Genomic DNA, 21,782 nt, shown 5'->3' with positions numbered 1-21,782 from the left:
CCACAAAACGAGCCGAGAGCTCGACGCCTTCCTCCTTTGGTGGTAAAAAGAAACAAAAAATTATTATTATTTTTTTTATCCTGACGGCCTGGGGCTCCGTGACGAAAGTGCGGCGCTGAGGCCGCGGTGGCGGCGGCTCCGCTCCCGGTGCGCGGCGGCGGCTCCGGCCCGGCCCGGCCCGGCCCGGCCATGCCCCGCTGAGAGGCCCAGGCCCAGCCCCGGCCCCGCCATGGACGAGGCCCCGGTGCCGCCGCCGCCGCCGCTTCTCGCCCTTCCTCCTCCTCCTCCTCCTCCTCCTCCCGGCCCCGTTCCCGGTGAAGCGGGCCCCGAAGCGGCCCCCGAGGACGTGAGGCTGAGGCACGGGGCGAAGCGGGTGACGTTCCCGTCAGACGAGGACATCGTGTCCGGGGCTGTGGAGCCCAAGGATCCGTGGAGACACGGTAACGGGAACCGGGGGGGGGGAACGGGGACGGGGACGGGAACCGGAGGGGAACGGGCCTGGGGGTGAGTGGGGGGGGCACCGGGAAGCGGGGGGGAAACGGGAACCGGGGGTCGAGTAACGGGAACCGGAGGAGAAATGGTCCTGGGGGTGAGGGGGGGGGGGACCGGGAATCGGTACCGGGAGTCGGGACCGGGAACCGGCCCCGGGGGTGAGGGGGGGGCAGGAACCGGAGGGGAACCGGCCCCGGGGCTGAGCAACGGGGACCGGGAACCGGAGGCTGAATGGCCCCGGGGCTCAGCAGCAGAACCGGGAAACGGCCCCGGGGGTGAGCAGCAGGGACCGGGAACCGGGCCTAGGGATTGAGCGGTGGGCACCGGGAACCGGAGGAGAAACGGCCCCGGGGATGAGCAACGGGGACCGGGAGCCAGAGGAGAAATGGCCCCGGGAGTGAGTGGGGGGCACCGGGAACCGGAGGAGAAACGGCCCCGGGGATGAGTGGGGGGCACCGGGAACCGGTACTGGGGGTGAGGGGACCAGGAACCGGCCCCGGGGGTCGAGCAACGGGGACCGGGAACCGGAGGCTGAATGGCCCCGGGGATGAGCAGCAGAACCGGGAAACGGCCCCGGGGGTTGAGCAACCGGGACCGGGAACCGGAGGGGAAACAGCCCCCGGGGGGTCTACGGGCACAGAACCCGGACCGGGAGGGGGCGACCCCAATGGGCACCGACCGGCGGGTGAACGGTTGGGGAAGGACCTGGGGGGGTCGTGGGGGGGGAAACCCCGACCCTAAACGGGGCAGAGGCTGTGGGGGGGACCAAAGGGGTCTCCTGGGAAGCTGGGGGGGGGGGGGGACAGGACAGGGGGTGACGGCTTCAACCCCAACGGGGGCAGGTTTCTTTCGGGGGGACCCCAAAAACCCCGCTGGGTTCCAGGAGGAGGAAAGGGAGGCGTCCCCGTCTCATCCCAGTGCTTAAATCGCACGGTTTCGGGGCAAAAGCTTCTCCCCCGAGGCCGAATTGGGGCTGGAAAGGGCGATTTGGTGATTTGCAGGAGGCAGCCGAGGGCTCTGGAAGCTTTTTCTGACTTTTTACAGCATTTTTTCTTCCTCTTCGTAAAAGAAACGTGAAGCGTTACCACCCAGAAACGCGCGGTTCTGCCCCAAATCTTTCCATGGGGCTGCCAAATTTCTGGGATTTGGGGTTTTTGAGCCACGCGGAGGCGAGCGTCACCTCCTCCATCCTCTTTCTGCCCTGCTTTTTATTTTTCCCCCCAACTTTTCCCTCCAGCTCCCTCCTGCCGGGGTGGCCGCGAGCTCCCCGTTGCTTTTTAACGTTTCTCTCCTCATTTTCACCCCCCTCCCAGCACCAGAACTGGTGATTTTTGGAGGATTCCAGCCTTTTCGAAGCCGGCGTGGTGCTCAGCCCTCGCTGCCTCCTTCCTCCACCACCTTTTTACCTCCCCTCCTTTCATTCTTTATCCCCCAGGCTCTCCTTTCAGCTCCAGGTTCGGTTCCACCTCGGAGGACGCGAGGCCGAAGGCAGCCTCCTCCTCCTCCTCCTCCTCCCCGGGAGCACCCGGTCACGCCGCGAGCCTGGCAGCTAACGAGGGCGTTAATGAGTAACTGTTAACGAGGAACGCCTCGTTGGCTTTGCCTCCATGGCTTTGGCTCGCTGCCGGTTGGGATCTGGGATCCGGGATCCTCGTGGCTGGGGAACGCCCTCGTGGCTCTTCCGCCCCTAATCAGCTCCTCGGTTAACGAAGAGATTAATTAGGGAGCTGCTCTGCCCGGCCAGATTAGCAGAGGTGCAGAACGGGGTCGGCGTAGCCAGAAGAAATCCCCCCCCCCGTTAACCAGGAGCATTTGGGGGTGGGGGGGCTGTTTCCTGAGCTCTCCCCTCTCCTTTTTAACTTTTATTTGATATTTTTTTGGGGTGCAGGGGGAGCAAAAAGGCCAAGGGGCTGCTGGTGCCGAGCGTTTTATAAATCCCCGTCGTGTTACAGCAACGTCACCGCACAAAACCCCGGGGAAAAACACACGGGGGGGGCTCAGGATCCCCCCCTTTGGGCTGTGCCAAGAGAAATAAATAATTTTGGGGACAAGGTGGCATCAGAACCAACCCCAAACTGCAGCTCGGGGCGCTCAAAGCAGCACCAGGGGGGAATCCGATGGTGTTTTTGGGGGTTTTGCGTGTGTTTTGGGGGGGTTTGAGTGCCTTTTTGGGGGTTTGGGTGCCCTTTTGGGGGTTTGGGTGCGTTTTTGGGGGTTTTAGGTGCGTTTTGGGGGTATTGGGTACGATTTTGGGGGTTTTGGGTGCGTTTTTGGGAGGTTTTGTGTGTGATTTTGGGGGTTTTGCATGCGCTTTTGGGGGTTTTACGTGCGTTTTGGGAGGTTTTGCGTGCGATTATGGGGGTTTTGCGTGCATTTTTGGGGTTTTTCTGTGCGTTTTGGGGGTTTTCTGTGCGTTTTTGGGGGTTTTCTGTGCGTTTTTGGGGGTTTTGCACACCCCCAGTGCTCGCAGGAGCCAGGAGGAAGGCTCTGGGGGAGCGGGGCCGTGGCCGGGAGCTGCTGCTCCCCTCACCACCGCGATTATTTCCCTCCCTGCAGCTCAGGTTCCCAGCTCAGGTTGCAACGAGGCCAAGGAAATCGCCCCCAAACCCCCCCGTAACCCCCCCGCAGGGCCGGTGTCGCGTGTGCTCTGCCCGCTGAAGCACCCCAGCTCAGTTTTCAGCCCCCAGAGGTTAAAAACCAGCCGAGGTTTTGGGGCAAAAAAGCTGGTTTTAGGTCCTGCGTGGCTGAGAGGCGCCGTGGGGTGTGCGCAGTTTGCTGTTGGTGTTTGCTGCCCGAAAACCTCGCTGCCGTGGCTTGGGAAGGGGAAAAAGGGGTCAGGAAAGGGGGATAAAAACTCTAGAAAGAGCCAAAACGGAGCCAGAAGCTGCTGAGAACTGGGCTTGCGCAGCCTGCAGCCGAGCAGGCTCGGGGCAGAGGGTTTTAGGGTGAAAAAGGAGAGGTTTGGGTTGGGTGGAAGGCAGAAATCGGATGCGTTGAGCACGGTGAGGCCTGGACGGGGCCCCCTGGAGAAACTTTGGGTTCCCCTTGCTGGTGTTGGGTCGGATCCCCCGTGATGGGGAGACTGAGTCACGGAGCCTCGGGGGTCGGCAGACCTCTGGTGAACATTTTTGGGGTGAAAATCCAGCATGAGAGAGCCTAAAAACAAGGAATTTGAGGGGCTGGGGGGCGAGCGAGGGGGGCTGCCCGCCTCCCCGTGCCCTCACGGGGATCCTTTTCTTCTTTTCCAGCCCAAAACGTGACGGTGGACGAGATCGTGAGCGCCTACAAGCAAGCCTGCCAGAAGCTCAACTGCAAGCAGATCCCCAAGCTGCTGAAGCAGATCCAGGTGGGGCACCCCAAAGCCCTGCCCCTCGCCCAGGATTTTATGGGATCGGCTCCAACCCTCCTGCTCCAACCCCACAAAAGGCTCCTGGCCGGCTGCTGAGCGCCACCGGCGAGGGAGCCTAATTAGCAGCAGCTTTCTGCTTAATTTGCTGCTGACGCCGAGCCTGGGAGCTGAAGGAGGGAAGGAGGGGCCCCGACGGGCTCCTTGTCCCAGCGGTTTGGCCCTGGGATGTTTTTTTAATGAGAAAACGTGCCCGTGCCTGCAGGGAGAGCGGGGCTGAGCCGGGCTTTGCCCCGGGCACGTAGCGTGGATCCGAGGCCCGCTTCAAACCTCAGTCCTCAGGCACAAAGTGTAAAGATTTAGCTCTTTTTGGCGTCAGAATTTACCCGATTTTCTGCGTTATCTCCTCGTTCCGGTGCTGGAATCCCCCTCCCTTCCTCCCGCGTGCCAAACTCCTGCTCTGTCTTTTACAGGAATTCAAAGATCTGGCCCCCAGGATAGACTGCCTGGACCTGAAAGGTAACCCCTGCCACCAGGGGAACGAATCCTGCTGCCTTTTGGGCAATATCAGTGGGGTTTTGGGGCCAGCTGGAGCCGGGCTCTGCTCCCCAGGGGACAAACACTCATTTGGGGTCCCTTTTTGAGCCTCCTGCTGCCCCCATTTCCCCCCTGCTCCTTCCACACCAAGCACCCTCAGCCTCTGCTGCTCGCCTCTGCGCAGGGGGGAAAGGGTTTGGGGTAAAGCAGCGTCCTCCAGGGCCGTGTGTCACCAGCTGAAGGAAGCCAGCCACGATTTTCCAGAGCATCTGCTGAGAAATAAGCAGAGAAATAAGCAAATAAAAAGCCCCAGGTTTTGGAAAAACGGTCTGGAGGCAGCTCGTCCCTTTACTTCCCTAAACTGAACCCCACAAACCCAACTCTTCCCCTTTCAGCCTTGGCTGCGCGGTGTTTTTGTATGGCAAAAGGGATCGGGGCGCAGTGGGAGAGGGGCTGATGGTGGTGAGGGGCCGGCTCGTTCGGAAAACAGCCGCAGGAATCCCGTTTTGGGTGAAAAAACAGCATTCTGGTGGCTCACGGCTGGCCAGGATGAGGGTCTTGGGGGCTCCCGTGCTGGTTTTTGGGTGGATTTCCACCTTGTTTGGTGCTGGAGCCTGCCCCGGGATGGGAGGTGAAGACAAATTCATTCCCACATCTGGCATCGGGCTCTGAATTTCCCCCCAGCTGGGTTTTTGGGGAGGGCTCTGGGCCACAGGGAGGAGAAATTCGCCTTGGTGTGCGCCCCGACAGCTCCGAACCCCTTTTTTTTCGTTTTGTTTCCCTGCCCCAGGGGAGAAGCTGGATTACAAGGCCTGCGAGGCCCTGGAGGAAATTTTCAAGCGGGTCCAGTTCAAAATCGTCGACTTGGAGCAAACGAGCCTGGATGAAGACGTAAGTCTCCTCGGTCCCAATTCAGTTCCACAAAAACTTTTTGGGTTTTTTGGCACTTTCAGGGCTCTGATCTTTGTGGGGTCCCCCTGCCTTTCCCCCTCATATCCACAACCTCGTTTGGTTCTGTGGGTGCTGCTCCAAACCCAACCGTTTGTGTGCTCTGGGTGTAAAACCCAAGGAAATGGTTAAAAAGCCTTTTTTTTGGGCTGTCAGAGCTGCTCCAGCGCTGTGCTCATCAAACAGAGCGGAGCAGAACCCATCACGGGGCCCAGTTTGTCCACAGCTGCCTGCCCCCTGCCTGCCCCGCTCCTCTCAGCCCCCTGGCTCCCCGTGCCCTCTTATTTTTTGCCCCAAAATCAAAGTTTCATCCCTTTTTTACCCTAAATCAAACTTTGGTTTCTCCATCCCATCCCCCTGCCAGCTCTGCAGCATCCCCTCTCTTCGTGTCCTCCCCGTGCCATCCATCCCCATCCCACCCCTGCCTCTGGAGCTGTGCTGCTGTGGCTCCTTGCTGCTTTTTTTTCCCCCTTTTTCCCCTTTTTTCCCCTTTTTCCCTCTTTTTTTCCCCCCTGCTCTTCAGCAAGGCCTTGTGGCATCCGACCAGGAGAGGTTAAGGGGGGAATTCATGGCTGTGGCTGCACTCAGCATCGTTTTCCCCCTGACCCCATCATGTCCCAGCATTTGCGTCCCCCGTGAGGTGCCCAGTGGGGCAGGAGGAGGCCATTTTTGGGGACAGATGGAGCTGTTTTGGGGGACAGATGGCGCTGCGCCTCCTGTCCAGCCTCATTACCTGGGACTGGGATCCCACAGAGTGCCCCAAGCTCATCCCATGCCTCTAGGAGAGCACCAGGTAGGGTTTTGCACCTTCCCTTCCAGCAGCACCCACGGGTGCCTGCGCGGGGCCGGATTTTGGCCCCTCTCCCTCCCCAAAACCCTCCCTTTTATCCACCGAAGCGAGCCCCAACCCTCCCTGGCTCCTCCTCGCCGCGTGCTCCTCCGAACCCCGCTGCAGGAAAGATGAATTCCACCTCAGCTATGGTGTGGGAGGGAGGTTTGGGAGCCCAGCCCTCAGCAGGACCTCGTTCAGGGCCAGAACCACGCTCGTCCCCGTACCAAAAGGGCTGATTCACGCCGCCTCAGCCGGCCCCTGACTCACCCGGCGGCCAGCAAGCCTGCCCAAATTCCCCTCGTGGCTTCCTGCGGCGCCGCGTTCCCCCAGGAGCTGTTCTCTGCTCCTCGTGCTGCCCTTTTCCAGTCCTCCAGGTCCCTCCGCGTGCTTTCGTTCCTGGAAACCTCGCAGCAAACGCTTCGTGGCTCAGCCCCGGTGCACGTTTCGGCTCGTTTCGGCTCGTCTGGCCCCGAAGAGGCTCGTTATGTAATTAAGCAAATTGGTCCCCTGCTGCTGCAGGCAGCTCCGGGGGCACTGCACAGGCACAGGTCCTGCTCTGCCCGGCCCTTTCACTCCCAGCCCTGGTTTTTGTACATTTTTTTTTTTTACTGGGATTGCTCAGAAACAGGACGGCTCAAACCGAGCTGCTTGTGCCCCAGCGCAGCAAAACCACCTTGACCCTTTCTCCTCCAGACTTCTTTTACCCCTTTTCCTCCAAACCTTTTCCTCCAAACCTCCTTTCCCCCTTTTCCAAGCCTCCTTTTCCCCTTTTCCAAGCCTCCTTTTCCCCTTCTCCAAACCAACAGCAGCGATTGTGCCCTACAAAACCCCACGGCCCCTTGCTCCAAGGTGCTTCCACCACCGTTTCTGCCCGAAGGCAGCTTTGCCATCCCTGCCGCTTTCCAGCAGCACCAGCGTTTGCAAAATAGGAGGAAAAAAGAGAAAAATTAGGACAAAAACCAGGGTGCAGCACTGGGTGTTGCAAGCAGGGCCACAGCGACGCTCTTCACACCTCTCCTGCCTGAGAGGAGGAGGCCTGGCCACAAATTGTTATTTTTTTTGACCTTTTATCCCCTTTTAACGCCTCTTTTCTCCATGCCTTCGTTCCGCAGGGCGCCTCGGCGCTGTTCGACATGATCGAGTACTACGAGTCGGCCACGCACCTCAACATCTCCTTCAACAAGCACATCGGCACGCGGGGCTGGCAGGCGGCTGCACACATGATGAGGAAGGTTCGTGCTCGCTCCCTGCCCCTGTGGGCACAGGTTTTAAACACAAAACCCCCCCCCCGGGGGCTGCCCACGGAGCTTTACCCCTGGTTAGGGGCTGGCTCCAAGCAAAGTGTCCGTGGCTGGAGCATGCAGGTGGGCGTTCTGCCCTCTAGGAAGAGCTGAGCTTCGTCAAATCCAAAAGTTTCCTCGTCAGATCCAAAAGTTCTCCGTGAAATTCACAAGTTTCCTCATCAAAGTCAGAAATTTCTCATCGAATCCAAAAAAGTCCTCTTCAAATCCAGAAGTCGTCCCTGTCAAATTCACAAGTTTCCTCATCAAATTCAGAAATTCCTCGTCGAATCCAAATGTTCCTTGTCAAATCCAAAAGTTCCTCATCAAATCCAAGTTGCCCCATCAAATCCAGAATTCCCTCATCAAATCCAAAAGTTCCCCGTCAAATTCACAAGTTTCCTCATCAAATTCAGGAATTTCTCATCGAATCCAAAAAAGTCTTCCCATCAAATCCAAAAGTTCGTTGTCAAATCCAAGTTTCCCCATCAAACCCAGAATTCCGTCATCAAATCCAAAAGTTTCCATGTCAGATCCAAAAGTTCCCTGTCAAATTCACAATTTTCCTCATCAAATTCAGGAATTCCTCATCAAATCCAAAAATTTCCTCTTCAAATCCAAAAGTCTTCCCCATCAAATCCAAAAGTCCTGTGTCAAATCCAAGTTTCCTCATCAAATCCAGAATTCCTCATCAAATCCAAAAGTTTCCTCGTCATATCCAAAAGTCCCTTGTGAAATCCAAAAGTTCCCTGTCAAATTCACAAGTTTCCTCATCAAATTCAGGAATTCCTCATCAAATCCAAAAATTTCCTCTTCAAATCCAAAAGTTCCCCATCAAATCCAGAATTCCCTCATCAAATCCAAAAGTTTCCACGTCAGATCCAAAAGTTCCCCGTCAAATTCACAAGTTTCCTCATCAAATTCAGAAGTTTCTCATCAAATCCCAAAATTTCCTCTTCAAATCCAAAAGTCTTCCCCATCAAATCCAAAAGTCCTGTGTCAAATCCAAGTTTCCTCATCAAATTCAGAAATTCCTCATCGAATCCAAAAGTCCCTTGTCGAATCCAAAAGTTCCTCGTCAAATCCAAGTTTCCCCATCAAATCCAGAATTCCCTCATCAAATCCAAAAGTTCCTCATGGGGAAAACAGCCGTGGCCTCCCCAAAATATTGGCTTGTTTTTGTAAACCCAAGCAAAACCCGAGTTTGTCCTTGGATGCAGGGGAGCCCCCTGCCCCCCTGCAGCACTCTGAAGCTGGGTCTGAATTTTAGCACGCAGAATTCTTCATCACCACACGTGATGCCCTCCAAACAGAGGCCCTGCTCTGTCTGCACTCACTTCCAGCCACCAAAGGTGGAACTTCTCCAGTTTTCCTCTTCTCCCACCTTCCAGTTTCCCTCTTGCAGACCCGTCTTCCATCTCCAAGCACACAGAGCTCATCAAATCCCCAAGTTTGGGCGTTCTCGTGGCCTCCCCAGGTACACAGCGTCCATCAGCCACGTGCCTGCTCCGAGCTGCCCCCGGGCAGAGCCAGGAGCTCTTTTTCACCCCCCAAAATCTTCGTTATCTTCGGTCGTTTCGATCCCGGGGAGCTTCTGGCCTTTTGCTTGGTGCCAGCAGGGTGAGGAAGCGTGGCGTCTGCAGGAACAGTCCTGGCACGTCCTTCCCCGGGTTCAAAACACGGCACGGGGCTGTCCCCTTTGAATTAGGGCACCGATTTCTGAGCGTTTTGGTGCGTTTTGAGCATTTTTGGTGCCAAGGAGCAAGACCTCAGAAGCGCAGAGCCCCGCAGAGCAGCGCGGGCTGTGGTTCGCTGCGTGCTCACAGCCTCTGGATCTGCCCCTGGATCCGGGCTTAGGGCCTCTGGGGGAGTTTAGGAAGGGGATAAAGCTCCTAATGGGAAGGGGAGGCTGGTGGCAAGACCCCCCCCAGCTCCTCTCCTGCTGCTTTTGTGCTCTGCCCCTCGCCATAAAGCGGCTGGCGGAGCTCCAGAGGGGCTGGGCTCAGCCCCTGGGGCAGCTCGTGGCCACGTGGAGGGGCGTGCAGAGGCAAAAAGCCCTAAAAGCCCTAAAAGTGACAGGTACAGAGCCAGAAATGATCAATAAATGGGCTGCTGGGGTGGCTGTGCCAGAATCAGGTCCGGCTGCAGGTCCTGTGCCCGGCAGGATCCCTCTCAGCACCGTGCCAGCTTCTCAGGGTGCTCCCTCCTGGCTCCTCGCCCCTTATTTACACCCCCTGGGGTGCCCCAAAAACGTGATTTTGGGGTTTTTTCCCCGCAGACCAACTGCCTGCAGTACCTGGACGCCCGCAACACGCCCCTGCTGGACCACTCGGCCCCCTTCGTGGCCCGTGCCCTGCGCATCAGCAGCAGCCTGGTGGTGCTGCACCTGGAGAACGCCAGCCTCTCGGGGCGCCCCCTCATGCTGCTGGGTGAGTGGTGACCCCCCCAAAAACCCGGGGACCCCGCTAGGGGGTGCGGGGAGGAGGGTGGAGGCCGGTGCCCGGTCGTTAAGCTAATGAATTAGGAGTCAGTCACCCGGCTTAAGCTGACGGAGGCGTTGTGATGGCAGGGCAACGTTTCTGGGCTTTAATTGCTCGTTAGGGCAGCCCAACTGGGAAAACGACCGCGGGCACACGTGCTGCTGGCGCTGACCCCCCCGGAAAGCCACCAAACTGTGCCAAGGGGGAGGATTCTTAAAGGTTTTTCGCCCTCGCTCAGCTGCACGGGGTCCGAGTGCCTCTCGCCTCTTGTCTGCGGTGGTTTTTGGGGGGTATAAAATGAATTTGAGGGCTTTTCACCTGCTAAATGTGAGCCCCCCGCTGTTGTCTGCCATCAGCCACGGCGCTGAAGATGAACATGAACCTGCGTGAGCTGTACCTGGCCGACAACAAGCTGAACGGGCTGCAGGACTCGGCGCAGCTCGGCAACCTCCTGAAGTTCAACTGCTACATCCAGATCCTCGACCTGAGGAACAACCACATCCTCGACTCAGGTCAGGCTCCCTCTGCCCCTGCGGAGCCGCTCGGGCCATTCGGCCGCGTGCAAGGAGGAAGAAAAACTCCCAGGTTGTGGCTTGGGGGAGAAAAGAGAAGCGAATTGCCCTTCCCTGCCCAATTTCTCACCAGGCTGCGGCCGTTTGGGCGCTTTGTGGCAGCTTTTTGGGGTGAACTGAAGCGAAAAGAGACGCCGAGGTGGCGTCCCTCGTGCCAAGGGTCCTGACCCTGCTGCCTGCCCTGAGCCGCAGCCGCACGGGAGAGATCTGTCTGCACCACCACGCTCTGCATTTCCCCAATTCCCCCTGATCTCACACCAAATTTAATCCTGCGTGCTGCCAACCCCCCCCACACAGGCAGAGCCACAAGAAACGCAGCTTAAACCTTCGGGAAGGGTCAAAACCCGGCGGCACGTGAGGCTCCTTGAGCCTCCGGCCGGTTTTCCTCCAGCTCCGAGCTGGTTTTTCTCCTCTCCATCCCACTCACCGCGGCCGAGCGGGGAGGCCAGCTCCGATATCAAAACAGAAATTGCGAAACGCCCCCACCCCGGGCTCCGACAGCAGCTAATTCTAGGTGTGGGCACCTCCCGGCGGCGCGATTGCCGCTCCGGGTGCCGCGCGTGGCCCTCGTGGGCATGGAAGCAGCCCCAGCGTGCCTGGCTCGGCCGCGGCCGGTGCTGGGGTGGACGCCCGTGCTTCCGGACGGGTCCCACCCTAAGGTGCAAATATTAATTTGCCGCCTCGCAGGTCAGCTGGCACGGCCCGTGCGTCTCTGGGCACTGAATAATCGCGAGCGGCGCTGGGCTCGACGTGTCCGGCGTCACCCGCGAGGTGTTGCTGCGGGCTCCTGCCGCCCTGTTTGCCCGGGGATTCGACGTGCTTATCAAAATAAATATGTTTACAGCGATGGGAAGCGGCCCCGGCCCTCAGCCCGGGGAGAAGCAGGCCAGCCAGCCTTACTCATCGTCCCGTGGGCTGCCTCTTCCTGCGCTTCTCCCGTCCCCGTGCGGGCGCGGGGGCAAATCCCAGCCCCCTGCTCAGGCGCCGTGCCCTCCAAGCTCCGTTCTGTGCGTTTTTTCCCCCATTTCAGAGGCTGGCACTGATTTAATGTGTACACCGAGAGGTTATTGCCTGCCTGTGTGTTTGCTGTGCAGCAGCTGCAGGTTTCACCCAGCCCGAGGCTCAGTGGGGTTCGGAAGCGCTTCCTTCCCAAAACATGGGGCACAAATCCCCCCCCGTGCCCACGTCCCGCTCTGCAGAGGGGCTGATTTCAGCCCCGTTTTCCCCCCTGGGGGTCTCCCATCCCCGTGGGGCAAAGAGCAAAGCCAGAAAAGCTGCGATAAAACCCGCTGGTGTCGGGGCGGTGCAACTGGGGGGCTGGACCACCTTGGAAAACCCCAAATCCTGACCCCCCCCCCCCGCTGTCGTTCCTCCAGGCTTGGCGTACATCTGCGAGGGGCTGAAGGAGCAGCGCAAAGGGCTGGTCACCCTGGTGCTGTGGAACAACCAGCTGACTCACTCGGGCATGGCGTACCTGGGGATGACTCTGGTGAGTGCAGCTTCCTCGCCCTCGCCCCCCTCCTCTGCCCCCTTTTCCTCCGTCCCACCGTCTCGCCGTGCCTCCCCCCCGTCCCTTTTCCCCCCCTCCACGCCCTTCAGCTCCTCGCCGGGCTTCGGGACGGAGCCCAAAATTGAAATTTCCCCCCCCACACACCCCCACAGCCTCACGCCCAGAGCCTGGAGACCCTGAACCTGGGCCACAACCCCATCGGCAACGAGGGCGTCCGCAACCTGAAGAACGGCCTCATCGGGAACCGCTCCGTGCTGCGCCTCGGCTTGGCCTCCACCAAGCTGACCTGCGAAGGTGAGCCTTTTTTCAAGGAGATCGCCTCGGTTTTGCCCCAAAAACGCCTTTTTTTGGGGTCTGGCAGAGGCACCTTTGCCGCCGGGGTGTCCCCTCACCCGTGTCCCCCCCCCAGGTGCCGTGGCGGTGGCGGAATTCATCGCGGAGAGCCCGCGGCTGCTGCGCCTCGACCTGCGGGAGAACGAGATCAAAACGGGGGGGCTGATGGCGCTGTCCCTGGCCCTCAAGGTCAACCACTCGCTGCTGCGCCTCGACCTGGACCGCGAGCCCAAGAAGGAGTCCGTAAGTCCCCAACCCTCGGCCTCCGAGACGGGAACGGCGATGGCTTCGAGGAGAAACCCCCCCCCGGGAGCTCAATTTTGGGGCAATTTGGGGGTTTTGTGGGGAAAGGCCGGTCCTGGCCAGCAGGAGAGGAGGGAAAAAGCACATTTAAGGTGTCGATGTCTCCTCTTGCTTGGAGAACTTCGTGGGCTTGGTGTTTTAAGCCCAAGGCTCTGGCTTTAAGGCTGCCCACTGCTGCTTGAGCTGTTTCTTGCTCTTTCCACAGCTCCTTGTCACTCCGGGTGGCCGGATTGCTTGCTCCCAGCCTGGGACACGAGCGGTGGGGCTGGGTGTCCCCGGGCTGCTGCTGGAGGAACGCTTCCAGCTCCCGTTTCTCCCACCACCGACCCTTCCTCTCCTCTCCCTGCTGCAGGTGAAAAGTTTCATCGAGACGCAGAAGGCTCTGCTGGCCGAGATCCAGAACGGCTGCAAGCGCAACTTCATCCTGGCCAAAGAGAAGGAGGAGAAGGAGCAGAAGCTGCAGCAGTCGGCCTCCATGCCCGAGATCACCGTCACGGAGGCCCTGGAGGAAGGCCCCGGGGAGGACGACAGCGCGGCCTCCACCCCGGAGGAGGGCGAGGAGGCCGGGGAGGGCCCCGTGTCCTCGGAGAACGGCGCCCCCGAGCCGGCGGAGGACAGCGCCGGCGCCACGGACTCCGACTCGGACACGGATGAGGAGGAGGACGCGGGGTTGGCGACGAAGGACTTGAGCCGAGCGCGGGGACAAAATGATTCTGGTGGCACCGCCGCCGCGGTGTCCCCGGAGCAGGCGAGGGCCGGGCGCGATGCCGAGGCACCGCAGCACGCCGCGGGGAGCCCCTCCGCGTCCCCCCAGGGGAACGAGCGGAGGATTTCGGTCTCCAGCCCCGGGCGAGGCCATAAAATCTTTGTGGTGACGCGCGTGGAGAGCCTGCCGGAGCGAGCGGCCGCCACCGCGTGCCCACGGGAGGCCGGGGACGGCCCCGCCGCGAAACCCCCCGAGCCCCCGGCCCCGACGCTGGCCTCCGGGTCCCCAAAACGGGCCAACGGGGCGGCTCCGGGCTCCACCGGCGGCGTGGACGCGGCGCCGAGCCCCGAGGAGCTCGGCAGCCCCCTGCCCTGCGAGGGCCAGGCCCTCCCCAACGGGCTGAAGACGGATTTTGCGCGAGCGCTGCCCGACGCCTCTCCGGAGGGCGATGGGAAAGCGGGGAGCTGCGCGGCCGAGCACGGTAAGACCCCCGCACCCCCAGCCCTGCACCCTAAACGCCCCCCAGGGGGGGTCCAGAGCCATTTTCCGTGCCCCAGGGTCCTTCAAATCACCCGCTGTGAGCCACAGAGGGTTTTTTCCATGGGAATTTGGAGCCCGCTGCGCCGCTGCCCTTCAAAGCTTTGAAATTCCTTTGAAATCCGTTTAATTAGGCGCGTGGAGAGGCCGAAATTAAGGATAGCTGCAGGGAGGCTCTGAGCTCAGAGCCTCCCGGGCGCGTTCGGCAGCGCGGAGCCGTCCCTTGATGTGGTTCACGGGGAGGGGACGGGGACGGGGATGGGGATGGGGACAGGGAGGGGGGCAGCTCCTCGCTGGGCACCCCCCGGACCCGCGGCCGTTTGCTTCCAGAGCTGAACTGCTCCAAGAACGAGAAGGAACTGGAGGAGCTGCTCCTAGAGGCCAGCCAGGACACCGGGCAGGAGCCGCTGTGATGCAGGTGAGGGGGGGTCAGGGGGGTCAGGATCCGGCCCCGAAGGGAGTGGGGGTGTGAGATGGGGGTCCCTAAGGAGCTGGGGGGTCCCAAGAAAGGAGCTGGGGGTCCCAAACAAGCTGGGGGTTCCTAATGAGCTGGGGGGTCCCAAGCAAGTTGGGAAGGTCCTAATTGAGCTGGGGGGGTCCCAAACAAGCTGGGGGTCCCAGAGGAGCTGGGGAGTCCCCAAATGAGCTGGGAGGTCCTAAACGAGCTGGGGGGGTCCCAAACGAGCTGGGGGGTCCCAAACGAGCTGGGGGTTCCCATACAAGCCGGGGCATCCCAAATGATCTGGGGGTCCCAAACAAGCTGGGGGGTTCCTGACAAGCTTGGGGGATCCCAAACGAGCTGGGGGGGTTCCTAACGAGCTGGGGGGGTCCCGAACAAGCTGGGAGGGTCCCAAAGCTCCACTCCCCCCCCCTCTCTTTCAGACCCCATATCCGGGAGGCTGCGGCCGGCGCCCGCGTGGCTTCGTTCTCTTCCCGCTCCGCACGATCCCGAACCTCGGGCTCCAGGACGAGGGGGGCTTCCCCCCCGCGCCCCCCCCCCCCCAGCTGCCGCTTCCCCCCCCTCCCGGCCGCTCTCCCCGCTCCTTCCCCGGGGCAGAGCCCGCAGCGGGGCCGGGGGGGGGGGCACCGGCCACACACTACAGGGCCATCGCCCACGGAGGAGCCTGTGCCACCCGACGAGCTGCCCAGGACAGGCTGCCTCCGCAGCCACAATGGTTATTTATTTTAAAAATTCCTCTTTTTTGGTTGTTTTTTTTCCGGTTTTGTTTCGTTTTTGGTATCTATTTATCGTGAGCTGCAAAGAACCGGGTGGGGATGTAGAGGACGGTGTAGAATTTAATTCCTCCTAGGCTAACCTTGCAACCTCTCTGAGCTGCTCCTGGCCTGCAAAAAAAAAAAAAAACACAAAAAAACTGCTGGAAAATGAGAAAAAAAAAAAGAAAAAACACACAAAAATAGGGCACCGCTCGCGGCCGTGGGGAGAGGAGCGGGGTCGCCGCGTCCCTGCCCCTGCCCTCCTCGCGCCGGGAGCGGCGCTGGCTTTTCTCAGGGGCCGGCGGGGGGGGGAGAACGCGCGCGGGGCTTGGATAATTATAATTATAATTATTATTATTATTTTTTTTTTCTGAAAAGTGCAATAAATCTATCAGGGAGCCGAGGGCGCGGGCCGGGGCGGGCGTCGCGCGCCCGGGCTGGCGGGGAGCTGCGCGGTAACACTAAGCCCGGGGGCCGGCGGGCGCTTGGCTCGCGTTGGTCGTTTCTTTCCGTCGTGTATTTTTGTTAACACTGTTTTCTATTAAACGAGAACCGCATTCGTCACCCCCGCCTCCTGCCTGCCGCCTCCGGATCGGGGCCAAATCCGCCCGTTTTGGGGGTTTTGGGGGGAGAAATGGGGTGAGGTGGGAGAGGAACGTGCCCAAACCGTGAGGCTTCGCCCTCGTCGCCTTCCCGTGTGCCAGGGGCGAGCAAAGTGGCTCGGCACCGCTTTGGGCTGATTTCCCAAGGAATTGGGACTGGCACCAGCATCAGCAGCTCAGCACCACTTCGGGCTGATTTCCCAAGGAATTGGGACTGGTGTTGATATCAGCAGCTCAGCATCGCTTTGGGCTGATTTCCCAGGGAATTGGGACTGGCACTACCATCAGCAGCTCGGCACCACATTGGGCTGACTTCCCAGGGAACTGGGACCAGTGCTGATATCAGCAGCTCAGCACCACTTTGGGCTGATTCCCCAAGGAATTGGGACTGGTGTTGATATCAGCAGCTCGGCACCACTTTGGGCTGATTTCCCAGGGAATTGGGACTGGCACCAACATCAGCAATTCAGCACCGCTTTGGGCTGATTTCCCAAGGAATCAGGACCAGTGCCGACATCAGCAGCTCTGCACTGCTTTGGGCTGATTTCCCAGGGAACTGGGACCAGCGCTGATATCAGCAATTTGGCACTGCTTTGGGCTGATTTCCCAGGGAATTGGGACCAGCACTAACATCAGCGGCTTGGCACCGCTTTGGGCTGATTTCCCAGGGAATTGGGACCAGCGCCGATATCAGCAATTCAGCACCGCTTTGGGCTGATTTTTTGGACCCCCGAAATAATGATTTTAGGTGGAAACACAGAGGGTGGGTTCACAGCTTTATTAGGGCATCGCAGGAGGGGTCCCCGGGGGGGTTCGCACCCTTGACACCCCCCCTATGGGTGGCAGAGTCCCCCGGGAGGGACTGGGGGGATTTGTCCCCACAAAGGCTCCGCGGCCATCCTGGGGTGCTCCTTTTTGGGGCCTCAGGGGGGGTCGTGACCTCCCGGTCCCCTCTGGTCCATCCCAGTCCCCCCCAGTCTCTTCCAGTCCCTCCCAGTTTCCGCTGGACCCTCCCCAGCGCCGTCCGCTCCGCAAGTTCCTGGTGCTGGTTTCAGCCCCTGATGTGGCTCCTGGGGACAGGGGGACAGGGATTGTCCCTGTCCCCGTCCTGTCCCTGTCCCCGTGCTGTCCCTGTCACCGACCCCATCCCTGTCCCCAACCTCATTCCTGTCTGTCCCCAATCTGTCCCCATCCTGACCCCATCCCTGTCCCCAACCTCATTACCGTCTGTCCCCATCCTGTCCCCATTCTCATCCTCTCCCCATCCCATCTAATCCTTGTCTCCATCCTTGTCCCTGTCCCCAACCTTGTTCCTGTCCCTGGCCTGTCCCTTTCCCATCTAATCCCTGGCCCTGGCCCCATCCTGTCCCCATTCCCATCCCTGTCCCCATCCTGTCCCCATTTCTGTCCCTGTCCCCATCCTCTCCCTGTCCCCATCCTGTCCCTGTCCCCATTCCCATCCCTGTCCCCATCCTGTCCCTGTCCCCACCCCATCCCCACCCAGATCCCAAACCTCACCAGACGCCAGCTCACGGCCCCCCTCCTGCCACCTCCCTCGGGTCCGAGGGCCACCCCTGCTGCCACCCAGCTCCGTGCCCCCTCGGGGGGTGCCGAGGTGCCCCTCACCGTCCCCTCCGTCACTCGGGGTGGGGACACTGCACCCCGCGGGACACCTTGGCGGCGGCGGCGGCCTCCTTGGCCAGGCGGTCGAGGCCGCGCAGGAGCCCCATCTTGTGCCGGATGGAGTGGTCCAGGTTGACGGTGACGGGGAGCAGGGCGCGGGCGTCGCGGGCGGTGAAGGGAAAATCGCGGGCCAGGAAAGCCTCGAAGAGCTCGGGGTCCTCGTCCAGCCCCAGGGCGTTGTGCAGGGGCTGCCGCAGGGCGCAGAGCTCGGCCAGGTGCTGCCGGAAAACGTCCCAGAGCGAGCGCTCCTCGAAGCCGGGGGGCGGCCGCGCCTGCCACGCGTCCTCCAGGCACTGCAGCACCCAGCTCAGGCGGCACGGCCAGCGGTCAGCCAGCACCACCCAGGCGGCGGCGGCGCGGGGCGCGGGACCTTGGGGGCGGCCGCCGCGGTGCAGCAGCAGCCGGAGGGTGACGGGGACGGTGTTGACGATGCGGCGCAGCTGGGTGCCGTTGGAGGGCAGGTAGCGGGCCAGGAGGTCGGCGCCGTCGTGGAGGCAGCGGAAAGCCTCGTGGATGCAGCGCACGGCCTCCTCCTCCGCCACCTCGCGCCGCGGCGGTGCCGCCGCCGTCGCCCCCCGGTCCTTGGCGCGCCGCCGCCGCCGCTCCACGTTGCCGGTGATGACGCGGTACATCAGGTCCTCGCGCGTCTGCACCGCCGCCTCCAGGCACTGCAGCCGCGAGCGCGAGCCCATGCGGGGGATGGAGAAGGGCAGCGTCACCGTCCGGCTGAGGTAGAGGTAGCCGTTGTCGGCCAGGCCCTTCATGCAGCCCGTCTGCTCCAGGCAGGGCACGATGACGCTGGGGTCCACGGCCAGGACGAAGATGAAGGGGGCGTTGGCGTCGGAGAGCAGCGTGTTCATGGCGTTGAGGACGCCGGCCACCTTCTCCGGGTAGCAGAGGTCCAGGCTGGTGATCTCCAGCACCACGCGCAGCCGCCGGCGCTCGAAGATCTCCATGAAGGCCAGGAAGCCGATGAGCACCTCCACCTCGCCGCGCACCTTGCTCATGAAGCCCAGCTGGCTGGTGAACTTCTCGCTGTTGGTCAGCCGCTCGATCTTCTGCTTCTCGCTCACCAGCAGGTTCTTCAGCACCGACAGGGCGCCCAGCACCAGCCCGGAGCCCGAGAGCGAGGTGACGGTGCTGCCCACCACCTTCAGCGCCCGGTGCTCCTTCAGCCCGGGCACCAGCAGCGCCGCCAGCAGCACCCCCAGCCCCGCGCCCAGCACCAGCAGCAGCCCCCAGAGCTTCAGGCAGGCGTCCCGCTTCAGCACCCACTCCTTCTGGCTGAAACCCGAGGCGAAGCGGGGCCGGGCGCCCATGACGTGGTAGACGCTGAGGGGCAGAGCCCCGAAGTGGTGCCGGACGCTGGAGCAGAGCGTGGTGACCAGCCCGGCCCAGAGCTTGTCGCAGCCGGCGTACTGCCAGGCGCTGAAGCGGATGAAGATGAAGCCGATGTTCTTCCTCCGCAGGTGCAGCTCGGTGATGATGGGCTTGTAGAAGGCCAGGTACCAGAGGAGCAGCAGCAGCCCCCAGCCCTCGGCGCTGCGCGGCTTCGCCTGGCCCCGCTGCAGCTCCCGCTCCTCGCGCCGCGCCGCCTCCTCCCGCATGAAGCCTGGGACGGGGACGGGGTCACCGCGGCACCGGGGACCCCGAGGAGGCGGGGGGGGGACGGGGAAGGGGTCGGGGACCTGCACGCACCGGTGACCTTGTCCAGCAGCGAGTAGAGGCGGTGGCTGCAGGGCGCGTAGAAGCCAACGGTGACGGGGGTGGCCGTGTGGCACAGCGTCCGCGAGAGGCAGCGGCAGTAAACGTCGTCCTCCGTCAGCGCCCCTGGGGGCAGGGGGACGCGAGGGGGTGGGATTGGGGTGGGGATGGGGTTGGGATTGGGGTGGGGTGGGATTGGGATTGGGATTGGGGATGGGGTTGGGATGGGATTGGGGATGGGATGGGGTGGGATGGAGATGGAGATGGGATGGGGATGGGATTGGGATGGGGATGGGGTTGGGATTGGGGATGGGATGGGATTGGGATGGGGATGGGGACATGAAATGGGAATTAGGATGGGATGGGAGGGGATGGGATGGAGATGGAGATGGGATGGGGATGGGGATGGGACTGGGACTGGAATGGGGATGGGGATTAGGGATGGGATGGGATTTGGGATGGGATTGGGGATGGGATTGGGGATGGGATGGGGATGGGGATGGGATGTGGATGGGGATGGGATTGGAGATGGGATTGGGATGGGGATAGGGAAGTAATTGGGATGGGATGGGATTGGGATTGAAATGGGGTTGGGGATTGGGATGGGGTGGGGATGGGGTGGGAATGGGATTGGGGATGGGATGGGATGGGGATTGGGACTGGGACTGGGATTGGGATGGGATTGGGGCTGGGATTGGGATGGGATGGGTTGGGAATGGGATTGGGGATGGGATTGGGGTGGGGATGGGCTACACAGGCCATTCTGGGCCGTAGAGGATTACCCCCCCCCGTGCCCCTACCTTCGTGCTCCGCGGCGTCCCCCTCCACGGCGTCGCTGTCCCAGAGGGTGCAGGGGTGCCCCTCGCCCTGCCCCCCGCCCTGCCCCCCCTCAGCGCAGCACAGGCAGGGCCGGCTCTCCTCGCACGAGCCCGTGGGCGAGCAGCACCCCTGGCAGCACAGAGGGGAGGGTGGCGGGGGGGCAGGGGGGACGGGGGGGACGGGGGGGACAGGGGGGGACGGGGGGGGATAGGGGGACATGGGGGGCGTGGGAACAGGGGGATAGGGGACAGGGATAAGGGGACGGGGGAATCTGGGGGCTGGGGACATGGGGACACAGGGACATGGGGATATGGGGACATTGGGGGCATGGGGACAGGGGACATGGGGACATTGGGGACATTGGGGACATGGGGATATGGGGACATTGGGGGACATGGGGACACAGGGACATGGGGACATTGGGATATGGGGACACAAGGTCATGGGGACATGGGGACATAGGGACATGGGGACATTGGGATATGGGGACATAGGGTCATGGGGACATTGGGGGACATGGGGACAGAGGGATATGGGGACATGGGGCCATGGGGACATTGGGATATGGGGACATAGGGACGTGGGGACATTGGGGGACATGGGGACATTGGGATATTGGGACGTTGGGATATGGGGACACAGGGTCATGGGGACATGGGGACAGGGGACATGGGGACATGGGGACCACGCTGCCTGATGCTGGGCAGTTTTGGGGCACTTTGGGAGCCCCCATCCTTGTCCCCGGGGTCCTCAGGGACCCCACGTCCCCTCCTGGGCACCCCAATAGGGACAATGGGGGGGCTGGGGGGGGAACTGGGACGGACTGGGATGGACTGGGATAGCCTGGGGTGGGGTGGTGGGGACTGGTCTGCTGGGTACTGGGGGCTGTGCCACGCTGGGGACACTGGGGAGAATGGGGCAGGCTGGACTGGGAGCACTGGGGACACTGGGACAGGCTGAACTGGGGATGCTGGGAATGCCTGGACTGGGGACACTGGGAACCACTGGCCAACACAGACACCCCATAACACCCTGTCCCAGTCCCCACCCCCATTCCACCCTTGTCTCCATCCCCATCCTCATCCCAACCCCATCCCACCCCCATCCCAATCCCACCCTAATTCCCACTCCCTGTCCCCATCCCCATCCCAATCCCTGTCCCTGTCCCCATCCCTGCCCTGGTCCCCACCCCCACATCCCCATCCACATCCTCATCCCTGTCCCCATCCTAATCCCCAATCCCTAATCCCCTATACCTGTTCCTGTCTCCACGCCCATCTGCATCCTGTCCCTGTCCATTTCCCTGTCCCCATCCTAATCCCTATTCTCCAGTCCCTGTCCCTATCCCTATCCCCTTCCCTGTCCCCATCTCTGTCCCCATCCCCATCCTAATCCCTATTCTCCAGTCCCTATCCCAGTCCCTGTCCCTGTCCCTGTCCCCGTCCCCATTCCTAATCCTCAATTCCTGTCCCTGTCCCTGTCCATGTCCCTGTCCCTGTCCCAATTCCTAATCCTCAATCCCAGTCCCAGTCCCAGTCCCAGTCCCTGTCCCCATCCCCATTCCTAATCCTCAATCCCTGTCCTTGTCCCTGATCCTGTCCCTATCTCAATCCCAATCCCAGTCCCAGTCCCCGTCCCCTTCCCAATCCCCATCCCAATTCCTAATCCTCAGTCCCTGTCCCCGTCCCTATATCCATCCCAATCCCAGTCCCAGTCCCTGTCCCTGTCCCAATTCCTAATCCTCAATCCCAGTCCCCGTCCCCGTCCCATTCCTAATCCTCAATCCCCGTCCCCATCCCCATCCCAATCCCAATCCCAATCCCCATCCCCATCCCCATCCCACCCCCCGGCCCTGTCCTCACCGCCGTCCCCGCGGGCTCCAT

The 21,782-nt window shown here is 61.4% G+C and overlaps 2 protein-coding genes across 2 annotated transcripts; one reads left to right on the top strand and one right to left on the bottom strand.

The window, feature by feature from the left end:
- Nucleotides 1–112: 112 nt before the first annotated feature.
- PPP1R37 (protein phosphatase 1 regulatory subunit 37) lies at nt 113–15,655 on the top strand. Its single transcript, XM_084304203.1, has 13 exons — nt 113–440; nt 3,741–3,838; nt 4,312–4,357; nt 5,166–5,266; nt 7,268–7,387; nt 9,714–9,864; nt 10,272–10,427; nt 11,864–11,976; nt 12,150–12,291; nt 12,407–12,573; nt 12,986–13,820; nt 14,207–14,294; nt 14,759–15,655. The coding sequence occupies exons 1-12, from the start codon at nt 230–232 to the stop codon at nt 14,287–14,289; spliced, it is 2,223 nt and encodes a 740-aa protein (XP_084160329.1). The 5' UTR covers nt 113–229; the 3' UTR covers nt 14,290–14,294; nt 14,759–15,655.
- A 1,675-nt stretch (nt 15,656–17,330) lies between these two features.
- On the bottom strand, nt 17,331–21,782 carry NKPD1 (NTPase KAP family P-loop domain containing 1; the record flags this gene model as incomplete). The annotated part of the gene is made up of 4 exons (XM_084304183.1): nt 17,331–18,988; nt 19,075–19,206; nt 19,881–20,028; nt 21,762–21,782. The coding sequence occupies 4 exons, from the start codon at nt 21,780–21,782 to the stop codon at nt 17,331–17,333; spliced, it is 1,959 nt and encodes a 652-aa protein (XP_084160309.1).

The sequence above is a fragment of the Netta rufina genome, assembly GCF_964035555.1.
Source record: "Netta rufina genome assembly, chromosome: 36".
Classification (NCBI taxonomy): Eukaryota; Metazoa; Chordata; class Aves; order Anseriformes; family Anatidae; genus Netta; species Netta rufina.
This window is presented reverse-complemented; position numbering and strand designations above follow the sequence as displayed.